Raw genomic sequence first — 14,589 nt, 5'->3', positions numbered from 1 at the left:
GGCTTTTATTGAGTAAATCACCAGCGTGTGCGAAACGTCCCCACATACGGCTGATAGACGACACATTCAGCTCTGAACCCAACAGCTTATTGTTTTCACTCAAAGACCAGAGGGAGAGTTTGTAGTGCCGGGCGTGGCTGCTCCGTGTGGTCCGCTCCGTGTGGTCCGCTCCGTGTGGTCCGCTCCGTGTGGTCCGCTCCGTGTGGTCCGCTCCGTGTGGTCCGCTCCGTGTGGTCCGCTCCGTGTGGTCCGCTCCGGGAGCAGGCGAGGTGCGACCACAGCAGAGCGTTTTAACAAAGAGGCTTTCATAAGGTGGGTAAATGACACCGCAATAACTTACAGATCATCTAACTCAAGACAAATGTAATGAAATTATACAGCGTGATCGTTGCGTCTGATTGGCCCATTTGGCAGATCACAAGATTTTTGCCATGATCATGATCTAGGTACAATTAATTTCAGCACAAAGAATGATGGAAAGAAGTACTAGAAAATAGAGGTGGGCAGTACGTCAATATTTGGTTATGTTTTGAAGAAAAGTTGAAGATCAAGAAATAGTTTATAGTAAAAAGTGCTTCAAAAAAGAGCCGATTGAAAAATAAAAAGTTAAGTTGTACACTTTCAAAAATGTGTATGAGGTTAAATGTCTGCTATTTTGTGATTTCATTTCAACATTGTGACATTTCAAATTTGTCTGATACTTAAAGAAATGTTCAAACCCATTTCGGACATAACATCGACATAACATCGTCTGACTATCGTTATCAGGAAGTATGAACATTACATATGTTTATGCCATTGGTGGTATTAGTAGAAATTAAATGTTCGATTTAAAATACACGGTTTGTCCTTAATTCATGGCAAAGTGGGCTACAACGCACATCTTGAGGGTACATTTTCCATTTGCAGACTCTGCCTACAGGATTTACCTTACAAAGCAGCCATTGTACTTAAGCCTGTCATTGTGAAGAAAATCAACTTGCTGTTAGAGATTCTTGTATTACGTGATTATCCAGAACCAATAAGCGCAATGTTTTGTCTCTTCCATTCCATCTCCCCTTCTTTATTTTTACGTCTGGGTCCCGCCAAGAGGCAAGAGACTGAGGAGCGCCAGTGATAATGACTTGTCAAATTAGGAGCGATGGAACCTGCAGCGAGTGTAAACACGATTCCGAATGTTGGGATGACATTTTCCGCGCTGTATTTCTACTGGGGGAGATTAGCCGAGTGACAGCTCAGCCTGAATCTCATAGATCACAGCTGCACAATGCAACCGCACACACCCAGTCAGAGCTAGAAGAAAATAAAGTCTGGCATTTTCACTCACTGAGGACGGACACCTGCAACAACAAACAATGAGATTTCCCCAAAGTCAAATGTGCTTGAAAACACTTAAGGGATTTAAAAAGCGTCTACTTTATACTCTTTTCTCGACTTGCTTCTACGTGATGGATGCTCATGCTGTACTGACTTGCAATAAAAATATACAGAATTACCCAAGCCTTTCTCCCCATAGATTATTGTTACAGTGCAGGGACTATTTTGCCATGTGGGGAAAGCTGCAGGAGTGTCGTGAGATTTGACTTCACCAACTCAGAAAAATCCATCTTGTTGGGATTACTATATTGGACAAATGCAATAATCCCATCAGTGGACGGATTTTACATTTTCTTTCTAAACATTCACGCCACACACACACAAAAAATGAAGGTATGGTGCTTAGAGCTGCTAAATTTACCACGTTTTAATCAAAATGACCCTTTATAATCAACATTAATACAATTAGCAAATCACAAAGACTGTATTATTCAAGTAAATCAGTTTCCTCTGCAAACATATCCAGTTTTATTCTGTATAAAAGTGACATATCCTGTATTTTAAATGTCTGAAATGCTTGAATAGTTAAGCATTTCAGCTTTCAGTCTTTTCGCAAATACAGATGTTACTGCTACTCACATAAAATATGAACTCTCAGCAGAAGTATACGATTAAAACATAAGTCAATATTGACTCGTAATTGCTACGCTTATCAGGAAAAAGACTAAAATAATGAGTTACTCAATAATATTTTGTTTTTAGGTCCAATTCTCACAAATAATTTCCTTGGGAGCAAATTCAGTGTAACTAGCACATTTTGGGGAATTCTGAAAAGCTTCTTGCTTACTTTACACTAACCCTACTCTAATATTTTACCCATAAAGCCACTATATCTCACAATGGTATATGGACCTTGGACAAACTCAATTCAATCCAAATGACCTCTACCGCTTACTTTTTCTCCATTCATTCTCAGGGTCCCATGAAATGTTCACAGAGCTTGTCGACTTGATGGATGTTGTGCTCATGCATTCCTGATTTTATAACTTATGGGCATCTGGATCTGCATGTGTTTCCATTTCCAGTAAATATGCATGTAACTGGATTCTACTTGTTAACATTAAGAAGCCTATGTTTCTTAGCTTTCTATTTTACGCTCGACTGTGCCGCAAAGTCACAAATGCTCAAGCTCATTCCCTTTAGCTTCGGACTATGAAATAAAGCACCATTTACAAGGAATAAAGTCCCGGTTGGTTGCCACTTCTTCCCTCTATCCCATTCTGCCCACTTTTGCCATTGGTGAGATAGTATTGAGAGTCGAACAGCACATCAATTTAGGGCCTCAAATGGCTTTATCCAGCTGGCCAAATCCTGACAAGCTTTCTGTTCTCCTTAAAAAAGAGCCCTTTATTGTCAAGAGAAAAGAAGAAAGGATAAGAGAGACGGAGGAGTGGAGGAAGAGGAGAGCAAAGTCAAAAGCTAATGTCTGTGTGACACCCTTTCACACACAACAGGGAAATTTCTGTTCTATTACGGGTCCTGCTTAATTTGAAGTCATTTGCGTGGGAGTTATTAAAAGGAAGTGAGTCGAGCTAAACTTGGTCAAGGTCAACAAAGCTTTAATTTTAGAGTGGAACGCGTGAAAACAAACCTTCAAGGTGATATGAGTATCGCTTAAAAGTATACCTACCCACTTCATTTTGTTTGTATTTGAATTCTTTATCATTGCAATTGCAGCACAAGGAGTAGAACTAGCCGTAGTTGTCTGTTGCTATAAAACGATGCTTGTTATTTCACAAGATTGTATTTTCTAACGCCGCCTGTTTGGATCGCTTTGCTTCCGTGTCGTGCCTATAACAAAAGAAGCATCGATACATTTCTTTGCCAATAATAATATCCATGTTTTAAATATCAATAGTTCAATCCCTTATATCTGTTGAAGGTCATACATAACACATGCAGTTTTCTTTAACATGGTGAAAATGAACTGGTTTATTTTCACATAAATGTACTGCAGTGTGTGACAATAATCCTGTCTATTACATAAATCAGATGAACTGGGCATTAACAAGCCTTATATGCCTGTAACTTGGTCTCCTCTGCTGTTCCCATCTAAACTCCCATTTTGATCGTTCCTTGTAAATCTGGCTTTGACGGATTTGCTACAGTTGTAGGTATAGCTTCTATTTTATCTCTTGTAGCTTTAAGATGCTTTTGAATTCGCTGGGCCAATATGTATGCAAATGTCAGCCTCGGCAATCCACAAATTAGATTTAGTGCATTTCCCTATTGTTTTTGCAGTGGTGTCGGCCGTACACATGCAGGTTTAATGTTGCGCTGATGCGTTATGGGACAATTTGCTGTGTGTGCACAACAAATAAGTGGAGAATGGGGGGGGAATTATAGTTGAGACTGCAGCAAAACACAGGCACTAAAAGAACCCACCTGCTAGATCAAAGAACAAGCTGATGTGTTTTAGAAATTGTCTGGTATCATGAAATGGTACAATACAAATTTGTAAACTGCGACATGGAGTCCATGTTATGATGAGAGCGCATCGCTGCCATGTATCGTTCAATACCTCATAACCATAGCTACATATCAAACATAAGATCTTGATTATCATGGGGTAGTAGAAGGCTCAAAAAAACTATTTCTATTATAATATATCTGAGTTTTGTGGTTCACTGAGTGCGTTTACATGCTCACAAATGTCCCAAATATCATATCCTATAATATATATAATATATAATATCCTGGTTACTGGGATAGTCCGATAGTATCCAGAGTACTGTATGTGAACGCAGTATCCTGATTCCTACTGCTGAGCCTGTGAGAACAAAAGAAACACATTTTGCAGAAGCAGAATTTCCCAAAGTTATTTAAACTTATACCAGAACATTATTCATTTGTATTTTTTTTTTATCATCTTAAAGCATTAAATAAGTCTACTGTACAGTACAGTTTACTTTTAAAACACTGTTGAACTGACGGTCCGGGACTGTGCCACATTTTTACACTGTTAAAAACACCTTTTATTGTGCTCTTCAGTATTATTCTGTTCCTTGAATGTATCTCGTACTTTTGCTGCTGGAAACATGTTTGAATTATTAAAGTTAGTTTGATGTTCAGCTTCATGTCATATCTGTACTATAGTTTCCATAGTTACGACTCTAAATAACCAGGAGACAACTGCATCTGCATAATATACACAGGGATATGAGTACCCTTGTTTCTCTGAGCAATGTAAATGTCATATCCAGAATACTGTAACCCTAACCCTAACTCATAACTGGGATACTTCTCATAACTGGGATACTTCTCATAACTGGGATACTTCTCATAACTGGGATACTTCTCATAACTGGGATACTTCTCATAACTGGGATACTTCTCATAACTGGGATACTTCTCATAACTGGGATAACATGGAAACGCACTCATTTACTTTTACCTTCAGTGCTGAATAAAAAGATTAGAGATTAATGTTGCCTCCTATAATTCATTTCAACACAAATGTATAGTAAGATTAGATCTACCCTGACCTCTCCAGGGTTAATATCCTGATGGTAAAATAATGGTGCATTTAACAACTCAGTGTTATTTCATGTGAGTGGTAAATACTCACAAACTCACAATATAGGCAAGGCAAGGCAAGTTTATTTGTAGAGCACATTTCATACACAAGGCAATTCAAAGTGCTTCACAGCAGGAAAAATGCATTCAAATCACAAAGAAATTACAGAAATACAATAAAATTAACTAAATTAAAAATTATCAATCCAACTGATTTTCTAAACTAATAAAATCACAAACAAAAGAGAAGAGTGCAAAGAAAAAATCCTTTTAGTCATATGCGCAGCTAAACAAAACAGTTTTTAGCTTAGATTTGAACATTGTCAGAGTAGAAGCCTGTCTCACATCTTCAGGAAGACTGTTCCAGATTTTAGCTGCATAAAACTGAAACGCAGATTCCCCATGTTTTGTCCTGACTCTGGGCACCAGCAGGAGGCCGGTCCCTGAGGTCCTCAGAGTCCGAGATGGTTCATATGGCACTAACATATCCAAGATGTACTTTGGTGCTAGGCCATGGAGAGACTTGTACACAAGCAGAGCTGCTTTAAAGTCTATTCTCTGAGCCACAGGGAGCCAGTGCAGAGACCTGAGAACAGGACTAATGTGATCATACTTCCTGGTTCTAGTCAGGACCCGAGCAGCAGCGTTCTGGATGTACTGCAGCTGTTTTACAGCTCGTTTGGAGAGACCAGTGAGCAGGCCGTTACAGTAGTCTAATCTACTGGAGACAAACGCGTGGATAAGTCTCTCTAAATCTGGTTTTGACACTATATTTTTGATTTTGGCAATGTTTTTTAGATGGTAAAAAGCTGCTGATGTTATTGATTTGACGTGGCTATTAAAGTTCAAGTCTGAGTCCATTATTACCCCCAGATTTCTAATTTGGTTTGTAGGTTTAGAGCGAGACTCTGGAGGTGACCGCTAACACTTTCTCTTTGTTTCTGTGGGCCAAAAACGATTATTTCAGTCTTGTCTGAGTTCAGCTGGAGAAAGTTGTTTTGCATCCACAAACTGATCTGTTGGATGCAGTGACAGAGTGAATCTACTGGTCCATAGTCACCTGCCGATAGTGAAACATAGATCTGAGTGTCGTCTGCATAATTGTGATAGGACACATTTTCACTGCGTATCAACTGACCCAACGGCAGCATGTAGAGGTTGAACAGAAGGGGACCCAGGACTGACCCTTGGGGCACTCCACAGGTCAGGGTCATGTGGTCTGAGACACAGCTACCAATTTCAACAAAGTACTTCCTGTCTTCCAGATAGGACCTTAACCAGTTTAGGGCAGTGCCAGTGATGCCCACCCAGTCCTCTAGTCTCTGTAAGAGGATCCCATGATCGACAGTGTCAAAAGCAGCACTCAGATCTAACAGAATTAAGACTGAGGCTTTGCCCGTGTCAGTGTTCAGGCGGATGTCATTTGTCACCTTGACAAGAGCAGTCTCAGTGCTGTGATGAGGTCTAAAACCTGACTGAAAAACATCAAATGAGTTGTTTATTAAGAGGAAATCTGTGAGCTGTTGGTAAACAACCTTTTCAAGGACTTTGCCCCAAAATGGCAGATTAGAGATGGGCCGATAATGACTCAGTACTGCGGCATCAAGACTGCTCTTCTTTAGGAGAGGCTTTATGACCGCAGTTTTCAAAGACATTGGGAATGTTCCAGATTGAAGCGACATGTTAACTATGTGAGTGAGTGGTGCTAACAAACTGTTCAGCACAGACTTTAGAAATTTGGTGGGTAACACATCAAGGCAGCATGTAGATGAACTCAGACTGGTGATGATCTCATGGACAGTTTTGTCAGTTACTGGTGCAAAGTGAGTCAGCTCTAAGTGTCTTGGTGGTTTTAGGGTAATTTTTTGCATTGTGGGATTTATAGCATTTTTAATGCCCTGAACTTTGTCATTAAAGAATAATGCAAACTCATTACACTTGGATGTGGAAATGAGTTCTAACGGCAGCTGAGCTGGAGGGTTTGTTAATCTGTTTACTGTGGCAAACAGGACACGCGAGTTGTTACTGCAGCTTCCAATTATTTCAGAAAAATATCTTTCCCTAGTTCTACATAAGATTAGGTTGTACATATTCAGCTTTTCTTTGTAAATCTCTTTTTGAACCTGGAGCTTTGACTTGCGCCATTTCCGTTCGGCCCTGCGGCACTCCCTTTTCTGTGCCCTGACCGAATCATCATTTCTCCACGGCGCCTTCTGCTTATTTTTAACCATTTTAGCCTTTATAGGGGCGATGGTGTCCAGAACATTCAAAACACTAGATGTAACAGAGTTCAACAAATCATTTACATTAGAACATGAGACATTTTCGAAGTTTATCATTTCCATAAACAGTGCACCTGTGCCATCACTTATGTGTCTCCTCTGAACAACTGCAGGACCAACCGGAGGTTTGGGAGAAACAGACAGGTCAAAGAAGACACAGAAATGATCAGACAGAGCAACATCGATCACATTAACATTTGAAATATTTACCCCCTTTGTAATTATGAGATCTAGAGTGTGTCCTTTGCTGTGGGTGGGGCCTCTCACATGCTGAGTAAGACTGAAGGTTTCAAGGACAGCATCAAGCTCTTTAGCGTTTCTGTCACAAATATTATCAACATGCACATTGAAATCACCTGTAATGACCAAACCATCAAAGTCTGTGCATATGACTGAAAGCATCTCAGTAAAATCATCAATAAAACTTTGGCAGTGCTGGGGAGGCTTGTATAAAACAATGAAGAGAACGGATGGAGACCGTTTTAGCTCCATTTTAAAGGATACATACTCAAATGATGAAAACACCCCAAAAGACAACCTGCGGGTAATTATTTCATCTCTAAAGACAGCACAGACTCCACCCCCTTTTTTGTTTTCTCGTGTTTCAGATTCAAACTTAAAGTTGGGTGGAGCAGATTCTATCAGAACTACATTTCCTGTGTTTTTGTCGAGCCATGTTTCAGTTAAAAACATAAAATCAAGATTATAAGAAGAAATAAAATTATTAATTAAGAGAGATTTGTTACATAAGGATCTGACATTTAGCACAGCAAGTTTCAGACTAGTTTCAGTGAGACTGGGCTTTATCTTTTCACAGGGAATATGAATCACATTTCTCAGATTGGGCCTGACTCGCATTTTGTTTTTCCATCTCTGTGATGATGTGACTACAGAAATAGCACTAGGGGGGGCTCTTTTTACATAGGGCCCCGGGTTGGTTTGATTTTTAATGTGACAATAAGTCCCGGCAACGCTGAGACCCAGTGCATCCTAGCTATGGGAGATACCAGGTGAGAGACGAGGGGGGATGGGTGTGTGTGTCCATACACATGGACACACACAATTTTAATGCAACTACCAATCTTACACCAGCTTGTGCACATTCACTTGATAGTTGCAGCTATAATAATGACAGCGGCCTTATCTTATGCCATGACTGACACATGGAATAATTTGCACACAAGTCGTCTTCACAAATTTCCCACAACGTAATGAATGAATTAGAAAAAAACTGGCAGATTTATACCAAGCAGAGTGACGTTCCCTGTCGGGCCGAGAAAGTTTTTGGCGAGACAGCCAAGGTGCTTCATCACCTTCTTTAGAGAGAAATTATCAATAATGGTGTGCATTTGCATATAAATGAACTATGGTGAATTGTAGGACGGAGACAATGATTTGGGTTTAGAGGAATGTGGAGTGGCAGACCCAGAAGAAAAGATTCAAAAAGCTGATAGAAAGTCAAAGTACATTAAGAAGAGAAGGACATTATGAAGGCTATATTAGACAGCATCACGGTGTTTTTTGCTGCTGGTAGTAGTTTCTAAAAGTTGAGGGATAATGTTGGACACTTTGTAATTCTACTGTAATACTCAAAATGCATTATAGTTTAGCAAATGTTCTTTCCAGTGCTATATTAGTTAGCTTGTTAACTTTTCCTACAGCGTTTGCAACAAAACGTGAGGTAATAGAAGATAATGAAGACCACTTCTGCATTAGTCCATTGATGCACTTTACAACTGTGACTCATTCACACATATCCAACAATATCCACTCTGTGAGATTCCTCTCCTCACTTTCACTTTCACTGGCAACAGCACAGGTCACGTTTAAGGGCTGCATTAAACACCATTCTAATACAGGGATGTAAATATATTGTGACAAATTGGGACACAGTTATAAGTAAAATACTGGAGCCGACTGGGCCCATGTCTGTGTTTCCGAAACAGCTCCATTTGAAAGTGTCAGATGAAAGGCTGTGTGAATTCAAAGTCCAGGCACAGAACAGGGACGCATCGTGGAAGTGTGCGCTCCAGACAAAGATGGTGATTTAGAAAGACAGCCCAGATTCTAGCGTTTAGTCTTGGCCATTTCATGTGTAGCTATCCTTGAAGTGTCTAATAATTTTGCTGATCCTTTTAGATATGCTTCCTATTAGCTCCTGATGTTTCTTTATAAGGGTGTGTTACTTGTCTGGTTTGTTAGTGTCATAGCAAGATAAGGAAGAATTGTCTGTTCCGTTCGTGGTCCTGTGGATAGCACACATGCCGAACCATGTGGGGCAGGCCACAGCGTGAAGGGCACAGAAGTATTTGGATTTGGCTCTTTACGACAATTGATAATTGACTGCACGTCCTTTCATTCCTCAGTCCCACCCTCATTTCCCTGTTAAATACAACCAAAGAATCCTCAAAACATAAAAGGAATAATTGTCTGCAATGAGATCTCTTTGTATGTCTAGAATGCCATTTAACACAAAAAAAATGACTTGCAAGTAAGTTCACACAATAAAAGTTTAGGTCAGTAAAAGTATACATAATTATATATTGTTGGGGCTCTCTAACAATTTATTTCTCTTAACATTTCCCCTTGTGAGTGAAATAGCCAATCACGAGCCTCATAGTGAGAAGTGATGAGGAACTATGTGTCCAAATGTTTATGCTAGAACTATTTCTTGTGGCTTTGTTCTTTCCATGGGCTTTTTTAAATCCTATGTCCAATTGTGTGACCGCCAGTGACTTCCTGCTTTCTGCTTGTAATCTTTGCAACATTGGAATGAATCACCGCATAAACATGATCTGAAATGAAGCTGATTAGGGAGCTGGGGAGAGATGTTGATCGCCGATAGTGGGTGTAAACTGAAGGAGAGCGAGATGGAAAGTTATTAACAGTGCTTATCCACATATAGTTCATTGAATATCTCCGTGGCCTGCAAGAACCCAGCCGCCCACCCACCATCTGATCATTACACTTCATTAAGAGAGCAGGTAGCCATGAGGGAAGTGTGGATGAGCACCGCGGCTGCTGGGAGACACGGAAAAAGGCACGTAAACATACAGACCAGGCAGGCTACAGGGCCGGGATGGTAAGAATTTGACCAGAGGGGGAGTCTTGCTGATCCAAGGGTGTGGGTGGACATTTGTGTGCTTCATGCATTAATACAAGGAAATGTATTCTACCTCACAGCGCTGTATTTATTGTCGAGGTTTAGTGTCACACAGAGAGTGGCAGGCCTGGTCTGAAACATGTAATAAGCCCTAACAGGCACACATCCATTGGCTTGACATGTGGCCATTGCTGTTCTACTCAACTGTCTAAACCACATCATGTGTCGGAAAAGCGCAGAGAAGATGGAAAAGGGGCTGGAAAGAGTTCAATATGTACCATAAGTAGAAAATCCTTGTCAGTGATGTAGAATCAAATCAAAACACTGAGCATGTTGTGGCTTACGGTTATGGAATCATGATCTGATCCTGTGACAATCTGCTTTTTTTGTGAAATCGCCTTATTTTGATTCACAAATTTTCAGTGTAATGCAGCTCGATGCTAAAGAAAATCTCTTTTCCACACACCCAAAGCAATACAACTATAGTAAGTACATGAATGAAATACATAAAATTGTTGAATGTTGATATTCATTTATTGTCATACCGGCTACCCCAATTGTGGCTCATGCTAATACCTGAGCAGCCATAATGCTGGCTGAGGAAGAGCTGTCAGCACTAAATACTAATAATTACAGATAAAAACAAGTTATATTTGTTCAAACTGGGACATCATGTAGTGTACCGAGCACCATTTTACAAAGCAAATCAGCCCACAAACTGTGCTCAGCAAAAAGATTGTTGACTTTCATGAATATTTCACCAAAACACTTTGTCTAAGCACTGAACAAAACTGTTTCTGCCAATATGAGTCCTCACAGCACACTCTTAAGTATTATTTTAGCTACTAATCATACTACTAATTCATTTTCAATTGCTTTAACTACTTCCCCATTGATGTCTAATTGTTTTCAAATTAAAGTAAAATTTTCATTCCAGGTTAAATGTGCTCTTTTGAATTTATACAGTAAGTCCATCATGTAGTTCATAAATGACTTGAGTATTAAAGCAGTATCTTGTTACATCGTCCCTCTGCAGTTGTGCTGGTGTTGCTTGTGTGTATTGAGTCAGAGGAGGGGACTGCAGTATTCCTCCAGTGGGATGCATCGATTTTCCTGGGCCCAGTGTAGGGATGTGGGAAATGTCAGCCTCTAATTGAGTTGATAAAACCGTTTTGAGTTTCAGACGTAAATATGGCTCTCCCACCGAAAAGCTTTGGCGCGGACAAGTCCCTTGGGTGGGCTGAGGATGAGTGAAAGAGCCCCTTGTGGCTCTGTTGTGTTAACATGTGCATACACTTAGCACGCACTGTTTATATTGCACCAGATTATATTATAAACAGGACACGAGGGTTGCTCCGCATTGACAGCACTTTCATTGTGAATCCGGACACAAGCTCATCAGATTGAATGGTTTTGTTGTGGGCAGAAATGGACAGGCAGAGAGAGAGCGGCAGAGGTCATTTCCATTAGAAGTGCAGTGAGTGAATAAAGAATTGGCTGAATGGGGCCGCGCTGCCAGAGCTGATTAGCAGATTGCTATGCATAGAGAGCACATAACTTACCTACTGCCGTCAATAGAAATCTCCTCCTAATATCAGCTCAAAGTGGGTCAGAGGTGCTCTCTATTTAAGCTTTAAATCATCTGACATGATCGTTATTGCAAATGATAAGTAAATAGTGCTGTCTTCATCCTTGTGAAATAACATATACACTGCTGCGAGTTGTACAAATGTATTCAGATTCTCATTAGCTTTGTCAAGAAAATCTATGCTATCTATGCTTCTATCCTATTATCACACAAGGGAGTATAGATATAATACTACAGTGAATATAAATATTGCATTGTTTACTACTTTAGTGGAAACATCTCATGTTGTGACAGATACAGCTACAAAAAGTTGTAAATTCAATTCAATTCAATTGAACTTATTTTTGTGACACCCCAACTCACAACAGCGGTTGTCTCGGAGGGTGACAAATATATCTATATAAAAATGTTTGCACATAATTATGGTTAGTTGCAAGTATTTCACATTATTTAAGTTATAATATATTCTATATATATATATATATATATATATATATATATATATATATATATATATATATATATATATATATATTATTCAGATATTTTGAATAAACAATGGTGTTATTCATTGTTACCTCCCACCGAATCACCAAAGCAAGTTTTTAGCCTGTGAATTTTGTTCACTGACAATGCCAATAAACGTTTTCTGATTCTTATTATGATTCTGGTTATGGTGTATTGTTAGATTTGTCCTCTGGAACCTCATTTTTACTTTCTACAGAAATGACTCGCATCAAGGGACTTTTAGCCTCATTGACAGAGATGAACTAAAGATTATCTTCTTCACTTCATCATTCTACCATTATGATGCAGCCTTTTCCCAATCAGATTTAAAGTCGCAACACATCAACACATGAGGTGGTTTGTATCTATAGGGCCTCCTCTCTAATTATTCGTTGGGATAATGAGAATTTCACACATTACTCCATCGCACACACAGCACAGCTCTGCTTCTCTCACTTTCATATGTAGGCACACACACTTGTGGCAATGCCTACTGGTAATTAACTGACATAATTAGGCAGACAACCATTTGGATAGGCACACACACACACACACACACGCATTACCTCCCTGGTAATTAAGAGTATTAATTACCGGCGTAGCTGTCCCTGTGAGGCTCCGTATCACTCTCTGCCTTGCACACAGCAGGGCTCTTATTGCCTTATCTGTGCTCACCATCACGTCTCTCCTGGTGTCGGCACTTGCACACATGTACTCTCAAATACTCTCCTGCTGGTGAAACAAATGGCGGCTAATTAGTCACAGACTGATCGCTGGCCATAGGTTAACTTCCGGTGGCCTGGGACTCTGAGAGATGTGAAAGAGCTGAAAAGAATAGATGAGGAGCATGAAAAGAATAGATGAGGAGCATGAAAAGAATAGATGAGGAGCATGAATTTGTTTGTGTTTTCAGTATTTGTTAATAATTTGGTTGCATATAATTGGCAGTGAGCGTCGAACAGTTCTTTGAGACCAAGTTTTTCTTACTTGAATGGGATGTCAAAGTCAGTGTCAGTTAAAGCTTGTTTTATAAAGCACAGCTGCCCATTCCATTGTCACATATTTGCTTCTTTTATTCATAATTTGTTTAAAATGCCTTTTAGCATAACTATCTTTTCATGCCAAGGATGTATTTTCCCATATTGATGACAATAAATGTCATGGATTTTATTATATGATACTACAATTATTCATATCTGAAGGTTTTAAATACTTTTTTCTATAATTTTTATTCTGAAAAGTTATACAAGCCATTGATTTCATACCACTAAAGACCCACAGTTGAATTAAAATACTTTCTTCCCTGTTTGTTTTCCAGTTGACGGCTGTACAGACTGGTCCATCGACTACCTGAAGTACCAGGTGCTGGTGGGAGAGCCTGTCAGACTGAAGTGTGCTCTGTTCTATGGCTACATCAGGGCTAACTACAGCCAGGCGCAGGGCGTGGGGCTCAGCCTCATGTGGTACCGCAGCTCTGGACTGGGGCACAGTGACTTTGAGGAGCCCATCTCCTTCGACGGCGTGAGGATGAGCAAAGAGGAGGACTCCATCTGGTTCAGACCGGCTGACTTCCAGGACGTGGGGCTCTACTCCTGTGTGCTGCGGTAAGGGATAAGGCATTGAATGGATTCAAGCACAATTAACTTTTGTTTTGATCGGTTTGAATTGAGTTCTGCTTAGGATATGGCTTTTACTTTTGAGCCCAGCTGGATGGTTTACAAGCTAAAGTAGGGTTAGGGTAAAATGGGTATCTAGCATCTACCTTCCACAGACATTGTCTGACTCCACAGACATTGTCTGACTTCATCGCCACCACAGACATTGTCTGACTTCATCGCCACCACAGACATTGTTGATTAATTTCTCCCTGTGGCCCTCAGAGGCAACTGTTGTTGTGATTTTGGGCCTTACAAAAATAAATTGATTTGATTTGATTTGATTTGATTTGATTTGACCTTGAGAACCATTAAAAACACTTAAATTTAACAATATTCCAATGTAATATCCCTGTTCTCTGTGTTTAAGTGTCCTGAGGTACTTTCCATATAAATGCCACGTGAGCACAATTCAAACACACACAATACTGTATATTAGTAAGCCGTTGCACTGCGAGTCTTCTAATACAGGATGCATAATTATGTGGCAGTAACTTATTAACCTTTACAGTGGAGAACATCCCTCTGTAAACGGCTCATTGCGGCGCCTCATCTCGCAGA

At 39.9% G+C, this 14,589-nt stretch overlaps 1 protein-coding gene across 4 annotated transcripts in view; it reads left to right on the top strand.

Annotated features, from left to right (window-relative positions):
• Positions 1 to 14,589, top strand: part of il1rapl1a (interleukin 1 receptor accessory protein-like 1a) — a 188,114-nt gene that overhangs the window by 63,033 nt on the left and 110,492 nt on the right. For all 4 annotated transcript variants that reach the window (XM_072444776.1, XM_072444775.1, XM_072444778.1 and 1 more), the window contains exon 3: positions 13,692 to 13,977. In XM_072444776.1, coding sequence (XP_072300877.1) covers positions 13,692 to 13,977 — 286 coding nt within the window. The remainder of the gene's footprint in view (positions 1 to 13,691; positions 13,978 to 14,589) is intronic.

This window comes from Eucyclogobius newberryi, unplaced genomic scaffold (assembly GCF_026437365.1).
Source record: "Eucyclogobius newberryi isolate DKJ021-1_F unplaced genomic scaffold, fEucNew1.0.hap1 SCAF_14, whole genome shotgun sequence".
In the NCBI taxonomy this organism is placed as follows: domain Eukaryota; kingdom Metazoa; phylum Chordata; class Actinopteri; order Gobiiformes; family Gobiidae; genus Eucyclogobius; species Eucyclogobius newberryi.
Note: the sequence above shows the minus strand (reverse complement) of the source record. Positions and strands in the feature narration are given on the sequence as shown.